At 42.0% G+C, this 22821-nt stretch overlaps 1 protein-coding gene across 5 annotated transcripts in view; it reads left to right on the forward strand.

The window, feature by feature from the left end:
• The window catches only part of NBAS (NBAS subunit of NRZ tethering complex), a 329015-nt gene that overhangs the window by 279986 nt on the left and 26208 nt on the right, over window positions 1–22821 (forward strand). For all 5 annotated transcript variants that reach the window (XM_042933639.1, XM_042933641.1, XM_042933640.1 and 2 more), the window contains 2 exons: window positions 2085–2174; window positions 11985–12180. In XM_042933639.1, the coding sequence (XP_042789573.1) occupies window positions 2085–2174; window positions 11985–12180 (286 nt within the window). The remainder of the gene's footprint in view (window positions 1–2084; window positions 2175–11984; window positions 12181–22821) is intronic.

The following is a 22821-nucleotide window of genomic DNA, read 5'->3' on the forward strand; positions in this document are numbered from 1 at the left end:
ACTTCTGGTTAGACCCTCTTGCCGCTCCCCCCCACTCCCGCCATCATCCCCATCCCCAAATAATTCTTGAAGTAAGGGAAGGGCCAAGATTAGCAGGTAGCTAAATGTCAGGTCATCATGTGACCCCTGGTGGATGTACACATCCTGACTTTTCTACTCACACTTCTTTTCAGAGCTTGCAAAATGGCTCCCAGAAGCTTCTTTCGAAGTATACACAAGGCAAGGTTAATCGTATACTGAAGAAGTTAGACATCTGTTAAGTCTCTTAGAGTTTTATTTACCTGCAGTTAATGGCCTGAAACCAACAATTGAGAAATTCTAGCTTTATGTCAGTATGCGGGTGTCTTCGTGGGAATGCATCCGGGAGGGTTAGAAAAGGGGGAAAGTTAAGCTAAGAGAAGAATGAGGCATGAAGTGCTTTCTGTGAATAATGCAATTAGGCTGAAAGATTTGGTTGTGCTTAATGTATTCTCCTTTTAAGCATTCTTTGTAATTCTGCATTGCTCTTGAGGAACTTTTTGATTAAATGCATGTCAGTTTTCCACAGCTGAACTGAAATCAAATGAGCCTTTATCAGTTTAATTACCCCAGCCTCATAACAGTTTTCACCTTTTAATGATCTGAGGTATCTGGTAATTTTTAGAGAGAGACAGAGACAGAGATAGAGATAGAGAAATAAAATATAACACTTTTTAAGAAATAACAAATGTCAAGTTAAAGCAGTGTTCTGTTATTAGCTTATTATGTTTTGGTGGTGGTGGTGGTTATAAGAGCCGCCCACTTTCCTGTTTTCTTTTCCTTTTTTTTTTTTTTTTTTTAGTGTTTGTTTATTTTTGAGAGAGACAGAGCACGAGCAGGGGAGGGGCAGAGAGAGAGGGAGACACAGAATCGGAAGCAGGCTCCAGGCTCTGAGCTGTCAGCACAGAGCCCAACACGGGACTCAAACTCACAGACCTCGAGGTCATGATCTGAGTCGAAGTCAGATGCTTAACTGACTGAGCCACCCAGGCGCCCCTTTCCTCTTTTCATTGATGACAGATACTTGTTGGTCACATTTTGCACCTTTTGATTCATAGCTATCTTTTTAGTGTTTCTTAAATCAAAATATAGATGAACCTCAGAAAAACAAAACATTTTGAAAAATCGGTGCTTTGATGAATTTATTTCCTAAAAATTGCCTATTTTTGTAGATAATGAAAATATGTGATATTTTTTTACCCTTATAAAATTGTGACAGAAATTACACTTCTCTCTCCTTCCCTGCACCCAGCTCCACTTACTAAGATTTGGTTCTTACCTAATAAATGTTATGCTTAGCACACAGAAGATATTCAATAAATGTGAATTAAATCTTTCAGTAGTGGGAGGAGAGGGAACTTCAGAAGTTCAGCTACCTCCTTTTCAAAGGAAAAGAAATTGCTACTGACAACATCCATAACGTTCACCTTTTAGAAAGTTAGTAGAATTTGGTAGATATGAAATAACAAAGGCGTGTAAAGAACTGAATCCAGCAGTTGATTTAAGTCCTACTGCTGAAATTATTCAGAACACTCAGCTAAAACTTGTCTTCTGTTGCTTTTTTTCAAAATTTACTAGAGTCCCAGATATATACGCTCGTAAAATGGGCATAATAATAGTACCTACCTTGTGGGCTGTTGGGGATTAAACGGTAGATGTGTGCGTACAGCATTCAACGGTGTCTTGTGCCTAGTGAGTGTCACGTAAATATTAGGGTTTTTTTAAGTCCAGCTGGAGAATTTAGATGATTATGTATTTAATGCACACGTATAATAATGTCCATTGACTGTTTTCTGGAGGACAGAAGGCAGGTAGATTGTATTTTCTTGCCAGGAAAACAAGCACATATGAGACCGTGAGCGTCTTAAAGGCAGAAGGCGTTTCGTTTCCACACCTTTGGCACGTCGTGTAGGGCTCAGTGCCCTCGCAGACCACACGCAGCCCGTGTGGCTGGGAGCCGGCAGCGCGCACTGCCACAGCCCAGCCGGGCTCTGAGTGTGAACGCCGTGCTGCTTGCTGAGCCCAGAGCCCCCTTCTGAACCGGTTCTTTCTCTCTCCCTTCGCAGCGGAGACAGCGCTGAGCTCGGTGGGCCCAGGGACCCCCTCCAGGTCCTGGAAGGTGTTGTCGCAGCCGTCCACGCCAGCGTGGACAAGGGGTAAGCCTAGAACGGCTCGCGTGTCTCACTTCGTGGCACGCCGCAGGATCTTAGAATTATTGTGAATATCCATATTTATGAAACTGCCTAGAGGAAGCAGTCTTGCCAGGTGTTTTCGGAAGGAATTGCTGAGAACTTTGTCACTACGAGGCTCTCCATCTGGAGACACAGTTTCGCAGCTGCCCTCTCACTCCTCACCTCCAGCAGGACACCGCCCTTCTCTCCAGAGCCCCCTCTGCCCGGAGAGTATGGTTTCTTCTCGCCACCTCTTGAGTGAGGCCAGGAGGGGGAGCTGCTCTGAGCTTTCTTAGGAGAGAGGGGTTCACATCTCCGAGAGGTTAGCTGGACTGAGTGAAGTATGGAAATTTCTAGAATGTTTATATATTTCTTAGAGCTTTATACATGTTAGGTCTGTCTTGTTGGAGGACTGTGAGTGTACAGGTTTTATGAGTCTAGAAAGATGTGTGTCTGTAATGCCATTTTTAGAAAGAATTTTTCATTTAGGTCCAGTGGCAGTGACAGGGTTAACAGCATCAAGTGGGTGGTTATATATTCACCAGAGTTTACAGACCTCTTTCCTGTGGCTTTTACTCATGTCATCCCTGTAAGGCCGGGCCCCAATTCCTTTTTTTATGTTGTTTTTGTTTGTTTGTTTGTTTGTTTGTTTGTTTTAACAAAATCTCTCTATCCAATATGGCACTTGAACTCACAAACCTGAGATCAAGAGTTATATGCTCTACTGACTGAGCCAGCCAGGCGCCCCTCAGTTTTCTTTTTTCTCCCCTCCCCTCCCCTCTCCTTTCCTTTCCTTCCTATAGGTTTCCCAGTATGGGGCTTGAACTCAGAACCCTGAAATTAAGGTCTGAGCTGAGATCAAGAGTCGGATGCTTAACTGACTGAGCCACCCAGGTGCCCCTTCGTTTTTTTTTTTTTTTAATAGGAAATACGATATAATAATACCAATGAAGAAATATTTGCAAAAACTCCTCATAGTTCATTGAGTATTGTAATTGTTTTTATTTGTACATTACCTTCTAGTTATTGTGCAGGTACAGATGTATTTTTATATAGCTTCAATCAAAACGTATAAACACTTCCTGTTCTTTTTTTATTTGCTTGCTATTGTGAGTCTTCCCATTGGTCTTTGTAACTTCCCTGAATATTATTTCTGATGGTTGCGTACGCTGTTGCCATTTTCGGAGGAGGCCTTGCCCCCAGTCGTAGGCCTGGGAGATGGAACCAGGATCCCAGCCAGGCTCTGAGTCGTAATTCAGCTCTCAGATGCCTTTGCAGCCTATTTCCATGCATTGCTCTGTGCCCGAGGCTTGAGTGGAAGACAGAGGATAAGCCATACTGGTCACAGTGGGAGAACACGGCAGTTAGGGGCCTCTACTGACTCAGCCTTTTGCCTCACACGCTTCTTCTGATCCCCTTTGCTCGTGGGTCTTTCAGTAAGAAGGAAGCCACAGCAGGGGCCGATTTACCTCTCGTTCTAAAGAGAAATGAAGTGACCTACATGTGCATCATGTGCTGAGTCACGAGGAGTAAGATACGGGGAGGAAATAACCCCCAACCTCAGAAGCTCAGTCTTGCAGGGTCGACGAGCCCCCCGTGCCCCTCCCCCAGCCCTGGTTACCACACTCTGGAGGGGCAGGTGCTGGACAGAGAGCACAGTAGAGGGAGCAGTTTATTCTGCCTGGGGAGGTCAGAGCAGGATACACGAGGGGCCACGTTGGGCCTGGTCTGTGAAATGTGAGTCTGTGAGGACGAGGAGGAGGGTGACGGTACTCCGGGCTGAGGAAACTACCAGAACCGTTGCAGATGCGGCAGAGCAGAGACGCCGCGTGGGAGACCCTCAGCCCCCTTCCAGACGTGTGCCTCCTCGCACCTGCCCGGCCGCCCCTTCGCTGCCGGCCGCTCCTGTCAGAGCACAGCTGCTCTCAGGGCAGGACGCCCCGGAGCCTGGCCTCGCGGGATGACAGGGATCTGGAAGGGCACTAAGCCCCTTCCAGGGGACACGTCGCAGAGGGATCAGAAGGCAGTATTTTTCTTAGTGGGTTTCCGGCCACAGATACACAGGAATCCAACTCGGGTGTCTTGCATACAGACTATTTTTTTTTTTCTTTTATCTTTGATTTCCAAAGAGGAAGACATTGGGGAATGGAGAAACAGAACGAGATCGTACTTTTTTTATTCCAGAGACACAGAATAACAAAGTCTTTGCAACAGAAAAACTTCAGTGAACAATTTCTTTTTTCTTAAAAAAGAAGAAGAAGAAGAAAGGCAAAGTCATAACTTTTATTCCTGACAAGTAGTTTTTGGATCCACAAGGATTTTAAACCCAAATCCTTGGCTTCAGTTTCTCTTCCCAAAACTCTGCCCAGCAGCGTCCCATGGGGGAGTCCCTCCTTTCCACGTAGCTCTCAGTGGGGTCTTTGGAGCGACATGGGGACTTGGACCCTTTTGAAGTAACCCTCTCAGTCACTCACTACTTAGCCTGACCTGACTGCCTGACCCCCAGGAGGCCACACCAGGCCTGGGTATTTCAGGGACATACCATCAGCCTCCCTCGGTCCCCGCCCCCAAACTTGAACATCCACTGCCCTCCTTGGCATGTTTAGAGAGCCAGTCACCTCTTTCTGTGCACACGGTCAGCTGTCACACACATTCACGTGCTCTTAGGTTAGGCATACGCCATCCCATAGTGTCCTGGCAGGCAGACTGCGTACGGAGTCATGGCTACAACCACGTGTTGGGTTTTATGCTGTCGTGGGTACGTCCTCCTTTGACTCCTTATGTTGGTACAAGTATGATTTGCCATTGACCCGCAGCTTCTGCCCCATTCGTAAAGCCCTCTTTCCCTCCTCTTTCGCCTGTGCTAAGTGTCAGCCACCACAGCCACCACACCCAGACAGGCCACCAGTGGAGTGTCTGGACAGACAGACTTCCTTTCCAGTTTCACTGCATTCTTGCCTCCGGACATCAGGGGGGAGTATGGTAAGAATTTGAAATAGTGTCAAAAATCGTGTACAACCTCTACAATTGAAGACGAGTTTAGGGTAATTAATTATTGAGAGGCTCGTGCACATTAAATTGATGAGTATGTTTTCTCCCATTTTTTATGTATGCCTATAACATATTTTAAGAATAGGATCCAAATTTCCTGTTTAAGAATTAATTGATTAGATTGCTTAAGAAAAATGGATTTTAAAAGCCTCCAATAACTAAAAGAATATTTTTCTAAAACAATATATTTGGTAAACCCGGAATTAAGAAAATATCATCATGCGTTTAAAAACAAAAAGCTAACGAGCATCTATCAGTCAGTGGCAAGATCCCCGGAATGGCTCTCAGCAACTCACCAAATCCTTACAACCACCCTATTCTATTATTGTTGTCTCCATTTTATAGATTAGGAAATGATGCTCAGACAGGTTTTGTTATTTTTCCGGGGTCGCCCAGCTAACGACATGCTATGAATTTCTGTCACCATATCTCATCTGCTTCTGACATTAAAGAGCCTGCAGTGGACAGTGAGTGAGGTAGCACCTCTCAAATGCCATCGTGCCCTGGAATTGCCTGCGGGTCTTATTAAAATACAGACTTTACTAGAGTAGGTCTGGGTGGGGCCTGAAATTCTACATTTGTAACCAGCTCCCTAGTGCTCCTCCGTCCAGGGACTGAACTTCATGTAGCAAGGTCTTCAGGCATTACCTCCCTCAGTTTTCTCGCCTTTTCTGTCTACTTCTCTCTGCCTTGGCCTCATTCCCTCTCCTGTTCCCTGCCTTCCTATACCTTTAAACAGTTTCCTAATAGGAATGACCCACGGGTGTGAACCGGCATATTAGTGATTCTCAAGAGGACGTGCAGAAATAAATCCACTCAGAAAACAGATAATTAATGAGGAATTCCTCTGCACGCTACTCAAAAAGGAAGAAAGATTTCCTCCAAAAGTATTGGAGTATTTTAGAAGATTTTATTTGTTTGTTTAAGTTGCTGCTCGATCACAGTCCAGCTGCAGCTGTGTAAAAGCTTCATGTATACTCAGCAGTATCAGATATTCAGACTGCATTGAGCTCTTTGGTATTACCTAGCGATTTCACAGTATTTTTAAGCACAGAAAATGAAAGGAAAAAAAAGAGAAAGCCCACTAAAGCAAATAGAATCTGACTTCTTCTTAGTCTTCGTGCTCTGTGGGACAGAGTAAATCATCAGACGTTCGCCGAGTGCCCCCAAAGCATGAACATCGTGTGCCGCGACGCTGAGCCCTGCCAACAGCCCTGGTCAGCGGGCAGCACGGCGGATCCACTGTCCCACTGCGGTCTTTCTCGAGGCCAGCTCAGGTTCTGCTTAAGACTTCATAGCTGTCATTCCTGCCTCATTATAGTGAGATGCACCCAGGTTTTTACTGATAAATGAACCTGAGGAAGAGATTCTGGGTTGCATACATTCACGAGCAGCCACAAAGAGGTTCTTAGCATTTGTCAAAAGTTCAGACTTGAGATTGGAATTGTATGTACCTCGAAATGATTTCATTTGCAGGAACTTTTCATAGAATTTAATTCTGTTAATTATTTGAAGAAAAGTCACACTTCTTTCTACACTCCTGCAATACCATCGATGTGTCCCTGCATTCATTTATTTGCAGTTCTCTCTTGTTCCCTGCCGGGTGCCACAGTTATTTCATGGGAGCCAGTAAACAGAAGGTACCACACTGGGGAGCGTCCACCCCACCCAGCTCTGTGTGCAAGGAGCAAAGTGTGTGCGGTGTGTGGATCAGTTACTTGAGTTAAGGGACCTTCTTAGAATATGAGTGTTGGTGTCTCTCACTGTTCGCTTACTTACGTTTACTTGCTCGCCCCTCCTCCCTCCCTTTTTAACCTCACCTAGAATTTTACAGATCAGGGTTTGCGCACTCATTTCCCACTGAGGCCAGGCAGGTAACAGACGTGAGCAAGGTGGGCTGGGCTTGAGGAGAGGTTGGGGGTGGTGGAGGCTGAGGGGCACGGGAGCTCACACACGCCTTGTCTAAAGGAAACAGCAGCCCGCTTGTCCTCTTCTTTCAGCTTTTCAAGAGGGGCTGGGTTGTTAGGAGAATAGATCTGAAGAGATCTCATCACAAGAAAAAAGTTTTTTTTTTTTTTAATTTTTTTTTTAACATTTTATTTATTTTTGAGAGAGACAGAGGCAGAGTGTGAGCAGGAGGAGGGGCAGAGAGAGAGGGAGTCACAGAATCTGAAGCAGGCTCCAGGCTCCCAGCTGTCAGCATAGAGTCCGATGCGGGGCTCGAACTCACGAACCGTGAGATCACGACCCGAGCCAAAGTCAGACGCTTAACCGACTGAGCCACCCAGGTGCCCCCTTTTTTTTAATCTAGATGAGGTGATGGATGTTAACTTATTGTGTGATCATTTCACAGTACACGTAAGTCAAATCATTATGCTCTACACGTTTAAACTTAGCGCCGTATGTCGCTAGTATCTCAGTAAAACTGGGGGGAGGCCGGGAAAAGGAACTGGAAAATCTTGATTTTTCTGTAAAATGTTTAAATTCTGAAACATTGTCATATGGCATGCAAGGCAACACACAAATTTGGCTGCCAGTTTGTAACTCGAATATAGAAGATTCAACTAAGTGACCCTCTGTTCCCTTTAGGCATTCAGATTCTGTGACATTCATGTTTACAAGAAATCACAGTGGTCTGTGTTTTTCCTGTTTGAATGCAGTATCTTTCCTTCCCCCATTCTCAAATGAGAACGGTAATTTCATTTTGTGTAGTGCATCAAGATTATGGAAAGTGCTTTTTGTGTTTGCCATGTCTTTTCATGTACTTTAACTGTTTAAGTGCAAGGTTGAGTTCTCCTCGTATGAGTATGCCATGCAGAATCTGAAATTCTTTTACCAAGGATTGGCTTACTAATTTTCTCAAAATCTGTCTTTTTGCTTTGATTCAATAATTGCTTTTGTTTGTTGACAGTTCCCTTCCTTTTGTGAGTATCCTGTCATGCTCCACTATAGAACTAATCGTTTGGCGAGTATATTTTTGTTGTTCTTGTTGCTGCTGCTGTCCTTCTCCGTTAATAGAGCTCTTTCAGAGGATTCTTTGTTTTTTGATCCCAAACCGATTGTATGAACGTGTTTCCTTTAGTAGTTAATTTTTCTTTAAATAGAGTAGTAAGTTGCTCTGTGCAGTGTAAAAACCTCCTCCCCAGAAAATACTCATTATAGAGAAAAAGGTGGAAAATATCTATGTATTTGCAGTGAAACTATGAGCAGTTTTTTTCTTTTATCTGTTTATAACTTTTTAAAAACATTTGTATGACTTTCATAATAAAGTAAAAATGTTTTGAAATAATGTGCTTTTTATTCCTAAGCTCATTAAATCCTCTCCTTGCCTTCATAAGCTACTCTAAAAATGGAATCATCTTCCTTCTTCTCAGTCTTTTTTTTTTGACATTATAAAAGTCATAATTGGTTATTTTTCACCCACCTATTTACTTCAAACATTTCAAACCCACAGAAAAATTGTAAGGATAGAAAAACATAATACCTATGTACGCTTCCCCTTGATTTGCCAATTTGTTACCATTTGTATCAAAAATCCTGCTCTTTCTCTGTACGTGTGTATGTGTATTTGATGAGTCATGAGAGTGACTGACTACGGATTTTAAAAACTCAGATTGAAATTAAAATGTTAACCATTTTGCAGTTGATGTCTTTGGGAGATAGCGTCCAGGCCATGTCCTTGGGTAGCTCTCCTATAGAGCTGCCTTTCGTTTCTGTGTGGTCTTATTGAACACCAGTATTCACGTGGACATACAGTGAAGCTGATTTGGAACACGGTGCTTCCAGAACACAGCATTTCTGTTCTGGGGATGAGTTTTGCCAACTTCATTATGTGTTTGAACTGTCAACCCGCAGTTAGAGCAGATTCCTCCAAAATATCAAGTGTTATCAACTGCATGATAACCTCTAATGTAAATGGAATCGAACTCAGTTTGACTTGGAAAACATTATAATAATCTTTCTATATCACGTCAGTATCTAAATAATTTTAATCAGCTGCCACAGTGTTCTGGAACATATCCCCTATTTGGTTCGGGAGCATCGTGTAGTCATTGATAACGGCAGTAAGAGAGTCCAAGTTCAAATATTGGCCTCAGTAATAATGGTTGCCAGTTAATCGAAGCACTTAGTTATAGGTCTGATAATGTATTATGTGCTTGAAATTTATTACTTACATATTTGTTTAATTCTCAAAAGCTTCAAAAGTAAGGGGTTGTACTTCTCTCCAAGTTACTAATGAGGAACTGAGGCTCAGAGCCATTAAGTGACTTCCCGGTCTCTGGCACGCTGTCAGGAAGAGGGGATTCTGGGAGCTGAATGTGAGCCTGACAGCTGCAGATCCTGTGCTGTCAAAGCAGGAAGCCGCACTGCTTTTGCGGCCGGGGGTGCGTGCTCTCGGTTACCCAGGTGAGGAGGCCTGTGCTGCCTTAGCTCTCTCCTCTCTTTTACCGCCCACTTGCATTGCTCCCTGAACATGCTCTGTCCTTTGAAATCCTTGGTTCTTTTTTCTTGCTGTTCTCTTGATCTGGATGATATTTTCTCACCTTGCCTTTGACACCTAGCCCACTTGACCTTTATGATCCCGTTCCAATGCCACGACCTTGGTGAAGCCTTCCCTGGCCCTACTCTCTGTTCCTCCAAAATGATTGTTCGTATTTACATATATTAGTAATTTGAATAGTAGTCGCTTTTAAAATCTTTCTGGACCATTGTTAGTTCTTTGAAGGCAGGAATCCTATAATTTTCATCCCTGTGTCATCATGCACAAGCTGGTGCTTTCATGATACTGATAATAATCATAATGATCGTTATGCAGATGATGCTTACTATTTATTAAGTACTTCCTCTGTGCCATGTACTGTGGCTAAGTACGTTCTATACATTATCTTGATTTCACAGACTCCCAAGAGACAGACTTTCAGGACCTCTGTCTACTTAACTATAAAATGGGAATGATGACATTCATGGTTTTTATCTAGAGTTGTTAGCACATGGTGGGGCCAGGGCTCACAGGTCCATCACGTTTCCCCAAAATGTTTTTCCCCCACATGATACCATCTGCTCACTTTGCACATAGATTTCCAAGAAATCTACTTCTCTTGCACCCCGATTTTGCCGTTTTTGATACATGTCAAGGGCTCACATAGTTAAAACTAACAAACGACTTCGTAGATTTAGAAAATGCTTAAGCCACTTGTCCATGGTGTTTTAGAATTTCTTTTATTCCTAAATACAAATGATGAATTGTTTTTTAATTTGAATTTCCATGAAACTGTACTGACAAGTGTATTATAGAATGTGTAGTAACAGAAACACTCAGTGGTATTGTAGAATTTTTAAAAATATCCTGTGGTCTTGTTGGGTCGTGGAGTTTGGGACTTGGTGATACATTGCTGGAAGCCTCATAAGGATGTCGTTACAGCAAAACCTGTATGATTCAGTGCTGTTGCACTGCTCTCCGGGGCTGTTGTGCACGTGAGGTATCTATATGAGGCCTCTTAACCGTAATCAATAGTAATTCTTTGACATCATCATCAAAGGAGTTGTTTTCCTGAGATGGCCCATTTGGGTTTACAAAGGAATAGATTCTAGCACTGGATACAAAGTCGTACAAATATTCCCTTCTCTGAAGCCTTTCAGACTTCCCAGGTCTTTAATAACCATGCATTCATATTTTATCTTTAGTAGAAAACTTGATACTCTAACCCCATATTGAAATTCTATCAGAGAGAAAAGTGTAGAAAGAACATGGACTTTGGGGTCATACTGCGCTATTCTAGATGTGTGTGGGCATATCATAGCCTTTCCTTAAAGGCTATTTCCTCATCTAGAAAAAGGAATTCACATGTACAGCATAAGGACTACAGTTAACAATATTATATATTTGAAGGTTATTGAAAGAGTCCATCTTAAAAATTCTAATCTCGAGAAAAAATTTTGTAACTATGTCAGGTAATGGATGTTAACTTATTATTAATAATCATTCCACAATATACATATATCAAACCATTATATTATTCACCTTAAACTTATATGATGTCATGTCAGTTATCTCTGCAAATGGAAAAAAAAATGTAAATAAAATGGAATATTTATAATAATGATTTTGCATAGGTATTGTCAACTAGTTTAGATAAACTAGTTTACCTAAAATTACTTAGAATGATGCCTACCTCTGTTAGTAGCATTAATAGAAATACATACTTATTAAGCGTTTCATAAGAAATAGAGTAGCTAAGAACATGGTTATTTTTCATCTGCTTTATGTAACTCAATATGATACTGTAAAATATGTAAAAACTACATTCATTTTACATAGTTTTTAAATACCTAATATGGTTTCTTTAAGCCATTTAGAACCTAAATTTCTCGGGGCACCTGGGTGGCTCAGTCAGGTAAGCGTCCAACTTCGGCTCAGTTCATGATCTCACGGCTCATGGGTTCGAGCCCCGCGTCAGTCTCTGTGCTGACAGCCCAGAGCCTGGGCCTGCTTCGGATTCTGTGTCTCCCTCTCTCTGCCCCTCCCCTGCTCACACTCAGTCTCTGTCTCTGTCTCTCTCAAAAATAAACATTAAAAAAAAATTAAAAAAAAAAAAAAGAAGAACCTCAATTTCTCTTCTCAATAGGAAAAAGGCAAGGTCACCCAACAAACAAGTCTTTGGCTCAATCACTATATTGGGTTACTGGAATTTTTTTTAAAGAAGGTTTAGGAGTTTCTGCCTAACCCTTGGTTTTGCCCTTCAGGGAAGACCTGGTTTCCTCTGAGGACCTGCTGGTGTGGCTGCGGCCTTTCTGTGCTGACGACACCTGGCCCGTGAGGCCCCGCATTCAGGTGCTGCAGATTTTGGGACAGTCATTTAACCTGAGTGAGGAGGATGGCAAGCTCCTTGTGTTCTTTCGAACGGAAGCCATTCTCAAAGCCGCTTGGCCCCAGAGACAGGTAAGGGAGCGTCCGACTGGTTTTTGCATGCTTTCCCTATTAAAAATAATTGGAGGTTATTTCTCGATTACTTTAAACCACCCTCCAGTGAATAATCAGCTTGGTAATGCAGACTTTCCACTGTGTTCCTCAGTCCAGCTGTTTAGTAGTTAAATACGTTTGGATTGGATTGGATTAAATTGGTTTGGATTTTTCTATGTGTTTGAACGTGCATAGGTGCTGGAGTGATGTCTCATTCACTTCACATGTGTGTGGCATTTTTCTCTTCAGAGGATATAGTCAGGATTCTTGACAGTATCCGTTAATTATCGCAACTCTCCCTGTCCCTGGAGAAATGCAGATCTAAATGGAAACTCAGTGTGCAGTTTAGCTAATTCACTTTTTTCAGACTCTACCCAGGCAGGCAGGTGCCCTCCTCTCTCTTCTGTCCCTATATAGACAACATAGGCACACACAAGATCTTAGTTTCTCCACTCATCCTTCAAGACTCACTTGGTCTGCCATCTCTCTGGAACCTTCCCTGACCACTTCAAACTTAATTAAACTTTGAATTCCACACATTTGAGCTTTAGCTATATAATAATAATAATTATTATTATATATAATTATATATATTTTATGATTATAAATATATAATTATGTATATAATTATTATATATAATAATTATAATTACAATATAATTATAATAATTATTATTGTTGTTACTATTATTGTCTTGTCTCCCCACTACTGTGGAAAATTCAGAAGCCCTGGAGGATATATTGTCTTTTGAATTCCCCTAAGTATGCTGGGCACACATTGGGAGCTCAAATACTTGTTGATTGAGTAAATGAGAATACTGATTCCTAAATCAAAGAAATACGGTAGCCATTGAAGTCTGGCTCAAACTCTAAATTGATGCAGCCTAAAGACATAGGATGTAAGGATCAGTAATCTCAGTCAAGTGCGTCAGCCTGCAGACCATATACCAAAAAAATAAGACTTCCCACATAATCTACTCTGCAAGAGACTTTCCTGGAAGTCTGACTGCAACTCAGTGTACCTTCTAATTTTAAAGCTTCGCTTTCTAATTAATGTTTATGTCCTTATTACTACATCAAAAGAACAATGAATTTTTCTTTTAAAAAATGCATCAGATATTAAGAATATCTTGAGACTCATCTCAGAACTTCACAATTATTATTTTAAGTATTCTTATTTTCCTACATGAGAGAAATGGGTAATTACTCTTCTGTATTCTTTAGAATTAGAGAATTTGAGATTCAGAAGAGATGGATTATCGGGTATTCTCTTACTCTTGCCAAATTCCTGAAATGGGTTGTATTAAAAGTCACTGGTCTCTGAATAATACTCTTTCTGAAGCCCCCATGACCTTACCAACATACTCAGTCTCAACATGTTGTCTTGCATTACATGAAGGGATCACTAACAGTCTTTTTAAAGGGTGGTCTATGAACACAGATGCAATAGGCTACAAAATACATTCCAGGTCTCCGGCCCAGTAGACGTTAGAAGTATGCTTGTTTTTAGCGACAGGAAGGTTCACGTAGCATCTCTTGAGTTAAACTCAAAATTAGGTCGTATTATTTTTGCCACGTGGAATCTTGGATTCTGACTCATTCTGGAACAAATGAACGCCCCTACCGTTAGGTACTTTTCTGACAGAACCTCCATTTTTCAAGTGCTCAACCTTGCTCGGTTTCGTCTTCGCTGTTGGCTGAAGCCTGGCAGAATGACGAGGCTGGTTTCTCCGGTTGGAGCCCCACTTCGCGTTATGTCAGATCAATATACCAAAAATACTACCAAACGACGTGGAGGCCAGGGAAAGGGAAAACATCTATCTTACCTGTCATGTTGAAACAGTAGGACACACACTTTCGTATTTGGGCCAAAATGCTTCAGAAATAGTAGGAGTATAACCATGATTTCTTCTTTTAAGCTTTTCTTAACTTTCCAGTTACCCAGAGAACAAGGTATAAAAGGTATACCATCTTTTATATGATTTCAGTGATTTCTGGGTATTTCTGAGATTTTAATTTCGTTATAGCAAAACTTTTTCCAAATACAGGACTTAAGGGAGCTCAGCCTTTTGTTAAGATTCCTTTTCCGTGTACTTTTCTAAATTGACCTGACCATTTCACTGAGCGCAGTCTGGTTTCTGTCCTTTGCACAGTGTGTACGGAGAGTCTCATTTCACCACTGTTTGCTCTGGTGGCGAAAACTTTTTCAGGCCCTTGGAAAACCTCTCTCCCAACACCCCTGACTCCAGTAAAACTCGTCCCGTGCCTCCTTACCCCTTTTCGGTTCTCCCCCTCTTACTTTGTCCTCATATAAGAGCAATTTCCCTGTTCTTTGAAGCTATTGAGCTGAGTTTCTTTAAAGTATTTGATAGTGGAAATAACAAAACTACCATAGTTTAATTATGTCATTCATCTATAGTCTTCCAAAATAAATCAAATCAGTGAGTATCTCCTCCTCCTATAAAAATGAAGTATTCTGTGTCAGTCGGGCATTGCTGTGTGAAATCTGTTTTGGAGGGCAAGCGTATTTGGCCAGGGCACTCTGTTTATTATTGTAAATAACTGCTACATGGAAAGCGAATGTGGAAAAATTGTGGCTTCACAGTGGGAATAGCCGCAACTTGTGGAGTGTTACCGAAGTACGCTCCTAGTTCAAATCTGAAGCCGTCTCCATTATTGTTTTTAAAAAACCGTTTCACCTTTCACTCGAGCAGTAGAAAGATCGGGGTGCTGGTGCACAAATCCTTCAGAAGCCTATATCTTGGCCACCCTCCCACCTCCATTGCTTCATCATCTTGGAAAAGATTCCTAAACCGTGAGCCTTGCCTTCTTGGTGTGCAAAATGGAACCTTGAGCTGGAGGAGACAGAGGATGGTTTGCTCGCTCTTCTTTCTTCCACACACATTACAGTCTTCCTCGTCTCCATATCCCAAACACCTAGAAGACCCCAAAATGTTGATTACACAGGCTCTCGTTTTCTCCACTCCCTACCCCTTTCTCTGTTCTCAAAGGTAATATTAAGGGTAGAGGCAGATTCTTACAGAGCAAAGATAAGAATAGATAATGATATTGCAACGTTCAATTACCAGAAAATGTAGGACTGCTACCTTCGCTGTGGCTGGTAATCCTCTTAGGCAGACTTTGCATACATCAAAGAGGGACTTAATATTTAATTATCCTCGAGGTGCCCAAAGTAGTGGCCCTACAAATCAATGTGTTGCCGGGAAACCAGCCAGCTCCTGCAAAATTAAACGCAGAGTCTGTGGAGCCTGCTACCTCACTGGTTCTCAGAGAGACAGCAATTCCTAGTTTTCTAATGATTAGTTAACAGAATTAAAAATTCAGAGGCCCTCATTTTTCAACAGCTTGAGAGGCCTCCTTTTCCATTCCAGAAAAGTACCCCAGCATGGAGTACAGGAGAGAAGGAAGGGGGAAGACTTGAGGAGGGGGAAGGGAGGAATGCATTGCATTAATTCCCTTGGTATAATTTATCTGAGTTTTTCAGGTTTTGTAATTTTCTGGTTAACTGGTGCATGAAAAATATGGGTCAAAATACTGATGTTTCCTTAAAAGATTCCATACCCCTTCACCTTATTGTTTTTTCTGTTTTTGTATAAAAAGGGACATGTGGCTTAGAGCTTCACCTTTTAAAATTTCGATCTGTCTGGATTTGTGGTTGTAAGTGATCACTAGAAAAATTAGTTTAAGGAAACTCCTAATCTTATTACAAATTCATGCATTTTGCCTACTTTGAAACATGCAAGGACATATTAACTCCTCTGGTCAAAGGCCAGTTTGGCTTCGTTTTGCCAAAACATTAACAAAATACACACTTCTTTATCAGACCAAGACCAGTGGAACAGCTTCAGGATGCAAAGCTAGATTTGGTTTCTTACAAAGAATTTACTGTCACCTTAAATGTCTTCAAAGCTAAGACTCCCTGCCCTAAATGGTTTGCTTAATCAAGTATAGGATAAGATTTGATGTTAAAAATATATGTGCCTATGTGCCCACACACATTTAATATATCCCACACATGTGAATTACCCGTACATGTAATGTATCTTTGCTAGCCATGGAAACCGATTCCTGGAACCAGAGGAGACTTTCAAAAGCATGCCAATTCCAAAGTCACATTTTATAGAAAAGGACATGCTGTCCAGAAACAAGAAGTTACTTCCTCTGATTTTAGCTTAAATGTCACCATTTCTAAAATACTGCATCCTAAATCAGGCCCCAGTCACGATCAATTTCACAAGCTCTTAGTTTTCTTCTGATCACCAGTATCTGTTGACTTCTCCCTGCTGGTCCTTCTGTCTGTCATTCTATTATATGATGTCTTTCTTCTTCCATTAGAATATAATCTTAAGGACACTCAGTAAATATCTGCTGAATAAATGAATATTCAATTTTTAAAAACTTCTCTAAGGTCACCTTTAAAATGGCAAGGCCAGGACCCCTGAGCTTCAATCTGCTGTTCTTGCCGTGAATGATGAAGGCTCAGACCATGCTGCTTCCCGCTTATGTACAAGCAAAATGATTTCCTTGGAATAATGGAAAGGTTTCCTTACAGAGTGGCCTGGTGCGTTTAGACTGATACTGTTTTGTATTAATTTGCTGTACTTTGCTCCCAGTGATTTCTGACCAGCCGGCTGCTTCTCGTATGGAAGCAAATGATTCACAAGCATGTTTGTCTGGACAGAAGCAAGAGATCTGAAATGTTCTAATAGAGCTTGATGTGCCTTTTCAGGTTGAGAGAGCATCACTGTTACTGGGTTCTGCAACTATTTGGACACCTCGGAAGGCCTCTCTTGATGACTTAGGGCTCCTTTCCTTTAAAGATATTCCTTCTTGTCATGGGCATCGTCGAGGGAAGAAGATGGGACTGAGGAATGTGTATTAAGTGCACATTACTGCGTGTACTCTTTAGAACAGCTTGCAAAGTCGTTACCAGTCTCTGTTTGAGATGGGGTCACACAACCTATTAAGGTCACCCAGCTTGTGAACGATCGTACTGGAGTTTGAACCTGGTTCTGTTTGATGTCAATGCCTGTCTTCTTGGCCCTTTACTGCACTTCTTCCCATCTGCCAGGGAAAGATACTCAGCTCTAAAGTCTGGGTAGCATTGCACCATATCAGGCGTGTTCTGTTCATCTTGTCTTTCTGCTTGTGACTGCCTGGGTTGAGTGTGACTAGGCAAGGGGAATGAGGAGTTTGATTTAGAAAACAGAAAGCATTGCTTCATCTAGTAGCATTTTTCCCTGGCTCAGTACAGAGCTCTGCGTATGTTCTTTGCTGCTCAATTAAAACATTCTGAAAAATGCCATGCCTAGTAACCACGGTCTGTAAAATATTCATCGAAGATTCTTCCGGCATGGTTTATGCACCATTCCCTGTATACTCTGGGGATAGACAAGAGACCAGACAGTTAGCAGTAAAGTGTTTGGGCGCTTCACACAAAACTGCATTCAGATCCCAGTTTTACCACTCACTCGCTCTGTGGCCTTGGAGAAGTTACTAAACCTCTCACAACCTCAGTTTCCTCGTCTGTAAAACGGACATAATGCGTGGATGTGTGAAGACTAAATGGGATGGTATGTGTGTGTCTCTGACTCCGGTCCAGGTAAATGTACGCCGTTCGTGTGGGGATCCCAATCCAGCGGAGGACGTGGATACATGCACAGAGAAGTCCGTACCCTGAAGGCTCTAACGCTGCTGTTAGAGTCTGCACAGTGCATAGGGTTCAGGGGAGGGCATGCGGTCGTCCTGCCTGGAGGCAGTGAGGAGAGACTGCTCTGAGGAGGTGATTCCTGAACTCAGTTCAGCGCAGCAGAGCCCCCAGTGTCCTGTGCACATTTTACCGTGGTGGTGCGGAGACCGCGTGGGACAGAGAGAGAGAGACGTGAGAAGCAGCGTGATCAGAGATGCGTTTTTAGGAGAGACCCTCTGACCTCTTCACGAACAACAGACTGGAGGGTGCCAGGCAGGGGACAGAAGCAGGGGTCAGGTTGCCCAAACTTGGCCCTGAACTTGGTACCAGCTGTGAAGAAAGAGGAGGGTAAAGAGAGCTGAAGGAGTTAATCCCAGGGGCCCGGTGACTGCTTAGACGTGGGGGGACAAGAAACGCATGCTTAAGTTGCTAAAGACAGAGCAGCATGAGGAAAGAGCAGAGGACAAACTAGTTTTGTGGAGAAAGGCACTGGAGGTCAGGGCTGTGTTTTCACTCAAAAGGACGCTTTTGGGGGGTGGGGGGCGGTGTGGTCAGATGGGGAGGCCCTGCTTCTCCCCTTCACTAGGCAGACCTTCTCCAGAGCCTTGTACGTTTCCTGGGTCACAGCAACCTCTTCCTGGGACGCACACTTGGGTTTAGCAACTGCTCCTGGGTGGGACTGCTTCCTCCACCCCGGGGCACTTCCCCCAGGGCCAGGTCAGCTGGGGAGCCTCTCGGGCTCTGTCCGTAGAGGGGGAATCACATCCAGAGCCTCCTGCCCAGAGGTGCAAGAACCTCAGCCACCACACGGGTGGTGCTCCTGACGTCGTGCATAGCAGTGCTGTCCTTTCCTTCCTTCTCGGGCCTAGAGAGAAAGGTTGGAGGACAAAGGGGAGGAGAGGCAGGAAACATCCCAGCGTTTGCATGTTGCAGGGTGGTGAGGATATGAGGTAGCTGGGGATGACTTCTCTGGTTTGTTTCTTTTAACTTTTAGTTTTGAAATAATTTCAGATTTACCCCCCAAAATTTCATAAATCATAGAGGCAGTGTAACAGCTCATCAGCCCATATAGAAGGTAGGACTGTGGTGATTGATGTTAGTACATTGAGAATAATCCTTTACGCGACGCTAATTATTTTCTGTTCACATAGTATGGTTATGTGCATTAATACTGATTTCATATTCACACATATCTGAAGATCAACTAAGCCACGTTGTCATTGCCTGTGGGAAGATGCAGATTTCAAGAGGGGCGCCTCAGTTTACGACAGTCATGTTCACTGTCCGCGGCCACAGAGGAATTTCAAGTTAAAGCTGTTTTCATCTGAGAATAGGTGACTCAGTCCACTTTTTCAAGGACAGTGACTCAATGTCTGATAAGGAGGCTGTAGCTACTTGACAAATTGACTTACAGCAAGGGCTAAAGTCACCTAATTCAGTGAAGACAGAAGCATTGCTTTCAGAGACAAAAGGGAAAGAGATATCTTTATGTTTGACTCACATGTGAATTTTGCCCTTTAAAATCCAGTAATGTTCAGTTCAAGGTGTCTGTATGGAATCATCGCGAACTATAGGGTGCCTGTGAAATATTGGACATTTTCACCACCACCCCCCGCCCCCCGCTCACTCAGAGAGACAGAGGCATATTATTACTTTCTCTCTTGAGGGAAAAAAGGATAAAATCAAACAAAACATAGAAGAAAAACTTGTGAGAAATTGCTAATTATTTTCACTCATCTCTAGAAGGCATGCTATAAAGCCATTGCAAATCCTATATTGTACAAATAAATGAGATTCTAAAAAGGGATGAAAGTTAACCCATGATTCCATTATCCCAAAACAGCTACATTTCTTTGTGTTCTTCTTCTGTCCCATCTAATCTGTTGACCCAATTCTTATTAGAAGAAATCACAGCCCATATTTTTATATGGAGCTGTAATATAAATCCTACCTGTCATTTATTATGTGCCTACCATGTGCCAGTCTTTCTGCAGGCTATTTTATTCACACTCTCTTATTTAATAACCAGAACTATCATACACTATGTTACCTGCATCTTACAGAAGAGGCGCTTAAGGTCAGAAAGGTCCAGCAACACCTCCAAAGTATGGCGTCTTTCCATGTTACTTTGACTCTATCAGCACTATTTTGAAAGCTGCGTGTTTCACCAAATTGTCCTTTATCATTATTTTACAGTCTCCTTGGTGAGGTATGAGGAAGCATTTGCTAGCCACCTCCTGTTGGTTTTCCCTCTATGTTAAAATACTTTCTATGGCCGTTTCGTCTTGTAGCTGTTTAGATACTGTATTGTTTGCTCACCCTTGCCTGAAGTGTATCAGGATCTGGGAATACATATTTGAATAGGAACTGTGCTACCCTCTGGAAAAGAGAGAATCTGACTGTTTCCTAGGTCTGCATTCATGGTCACGAGACACCTTGTGTCCACGTATTTTGGAGAATTTAAATTCCTGTGGTATTAATGTTGATCTCATGTTCCCATGACTTCTGCAGGTTCTGGGACCCTTGCTTTCTCTTTTATTGACTCAAAACAATACTTCCCTCTTTTGTTTTTCCAGATAATTTGTCAGATATGTGACACAGTGATTTTCTTCAATTTAAGATTGTTCAATTTTTGCAGCCATTAATGAGGAGTGTTACTAGTTGTGATAGAAAAATATATTGGGCCCAAGCCCATGTCCTTTCTATTTGAGGAAGCTTCTTTAGCCAGTCTTTAAGATGAAGGCTGTTTGTGACAGATTCTTTTAGTTTTCCTTCCATGAGAATGGTTTCATTTCCCCTTTTTTTCCTAAAGGATAGTTTTACCGTATATACAATTTGTAACTGACAGTTCTTTTAATACTTGAGAAATATTGGACCAGTTCTTTCCGGCCTCTGTGGCTTCACATAAGCAATACACTGTTATTAAAATTGCTTTTCTCTCTATAGGTACTGTATTCTCTCTCTGGCCACTTTCAAGATTTTTTTTTTTCGTCTTTAATTTTTAAGAGTTTAATTATGATGTGTCTGGGCATGGGTTTCTTTGGACTCACTAACCCCTGTTTGGGGTTAGCTCATCTTCTTGAATCTGTAGGTTCATGTCTTCCACCAGATTTGGGATGTTTTTAAATGTTACTTCGTAAAATACTCTTTAAACTCCACGTTCTTTCTCCCTTCCTTCTGGAACTCTGACGAGAAATGACCTTACCTGGCCTGTCTTGTATTTTTCGATCAGGAGTCAGGAAATACTGAGTCTGAGTATCCTTCTGTTGGGTGAGGGGATGCCAGACCCCGGACCTGTGTTGTTTCTCCAGTCCTCGGGTCCCAACTAGTTAACTTTCTTTTTACCACCTTTAAGAGTTCTTTTGTTTTCTCTCATTATTTCCAAAGTTTATAGTTGTGCTTAAGAGAGGAGTAGGGAAAAATGGGTCAAAGCCATTTTGTTCAGGCTGGAAGTCCTTTGCATATGTGTATATTTCTTTATACAAAAATTCATTTTGTTTTGGTTACCTGAATTTATGTTTAAAATCTTATAGGATATGATAAACAAGATAAGCTTATATTATCTTGGTAAATTTAGATCAATTTAGATATTTTAATATGTAGACACAAATCCTAGGTTAGTACTTGTATATCAAGGTACAGTAAAACCTTGGTTTTGCAAGCATAATTTGTTCCAGAAGCATTCTTGTAATCCAAAGTACTTGTATATCAAAGCAAACTCTCCCACAAGAAATAATGGAAACTCAGATGATTCGTTCCACAACCCAAAAATACTCCTATAAAAATGACTACAATACTGTAATATAATACAAAATAATAAAGAAAATACAAAATATAAAGAAAAATAAACAAATGAACCTGCACTTACCTTTGAAAGCCTTCGTGGCTGGTATGAGGGAGACGAGAGAAGAGGGTTATTGTGTAGCACGACTTTCACTATCACTAATGGAATCACTGCTATCTGTCGCTCATTGGAATCTTTTCCTTTTAGTGCAACTTGAACAAGGAACCTAGCCAATGACACTTGCTTTTGCCTCCTTTTGAGGATTATGCAGAAATGTGACATTGCATTGATGATCACCCACAGTCCCACAGCAAGAGAGGCAGGGGGAGAGGGAGAAACATTGGCTCAGTTGGTGATCATATGACATTTGTTGTCATACACTACCCATATTGCAAGACATTGCTCATTTATTAAGTTAAAATTTATTAGAAAGGTTTGCTTGTCTTGCAGAACACTCACAGAACAAGTTACTCATAATCTAAGGTTTTACTGTGTGTACTGATTATCTGGCAAGGCATATTCTTTCTCGTGTTAAAAAAACATGCACTCGAGTCCATTTTCAGGCCCATTTTCTTCTCTCATGTGAGGTGAAGCTTTTGCAGCTACAGTGGTAGATAATTTAAAACTGCTTTTTTTAAATTTATTTAAAATTTATTTTTTTTAATGTTTATTTTTGAGAGAGCACAAGTCATGGAGAGGCGGAGAGAGAGGGAGACACAATCTGAAGCAGGCTGTAGGCTTCCAGCTTGTCAGCACAGAGCCCAAAGCGGGACTCGAATTCACAAGCCATGAGATCATGACCTGAGCTAAAGTCAGATGCTTAACCAACTGAGCCACCCAGGTGCCTCAATCTTTTTTTGTCTGTTTGTTTAAATATTTGTTTGTTTATTTATTTTGAGAGAGAGAGAAAGAGAGTGTGATCAGGAGAAGGGCAGAGAGAGAGAGAGAGAGAGAGGGAGAGAGAGAATCCCAAGCAGGTTCCCTGCTATCAGCACAGAGCCCGACATGGGGCTCCATCCCATGAACTGTGAGGTCATGACATGAGCCGAAATCAAGAGTCAGGTGCTCAACTGACTGAGCCACCCAGGTGCCCCTAAAACTGCTTTCTTAAGAGCTGAGCAGCTTA

The sequence above is a fragment of the Panthera leo genome, chromosome A3, assembly GCF_018350215.1.
Source record: "Panthera leo isolate Ple1 chromosome A3, P.leo_Ple1_pat1.1, whole genome shotgun sequence".
NCBI lineage: Eukaryota > Metazoa > Chordata > Mammalia > Carnivora > Felidae > Panthera > Panthera leo.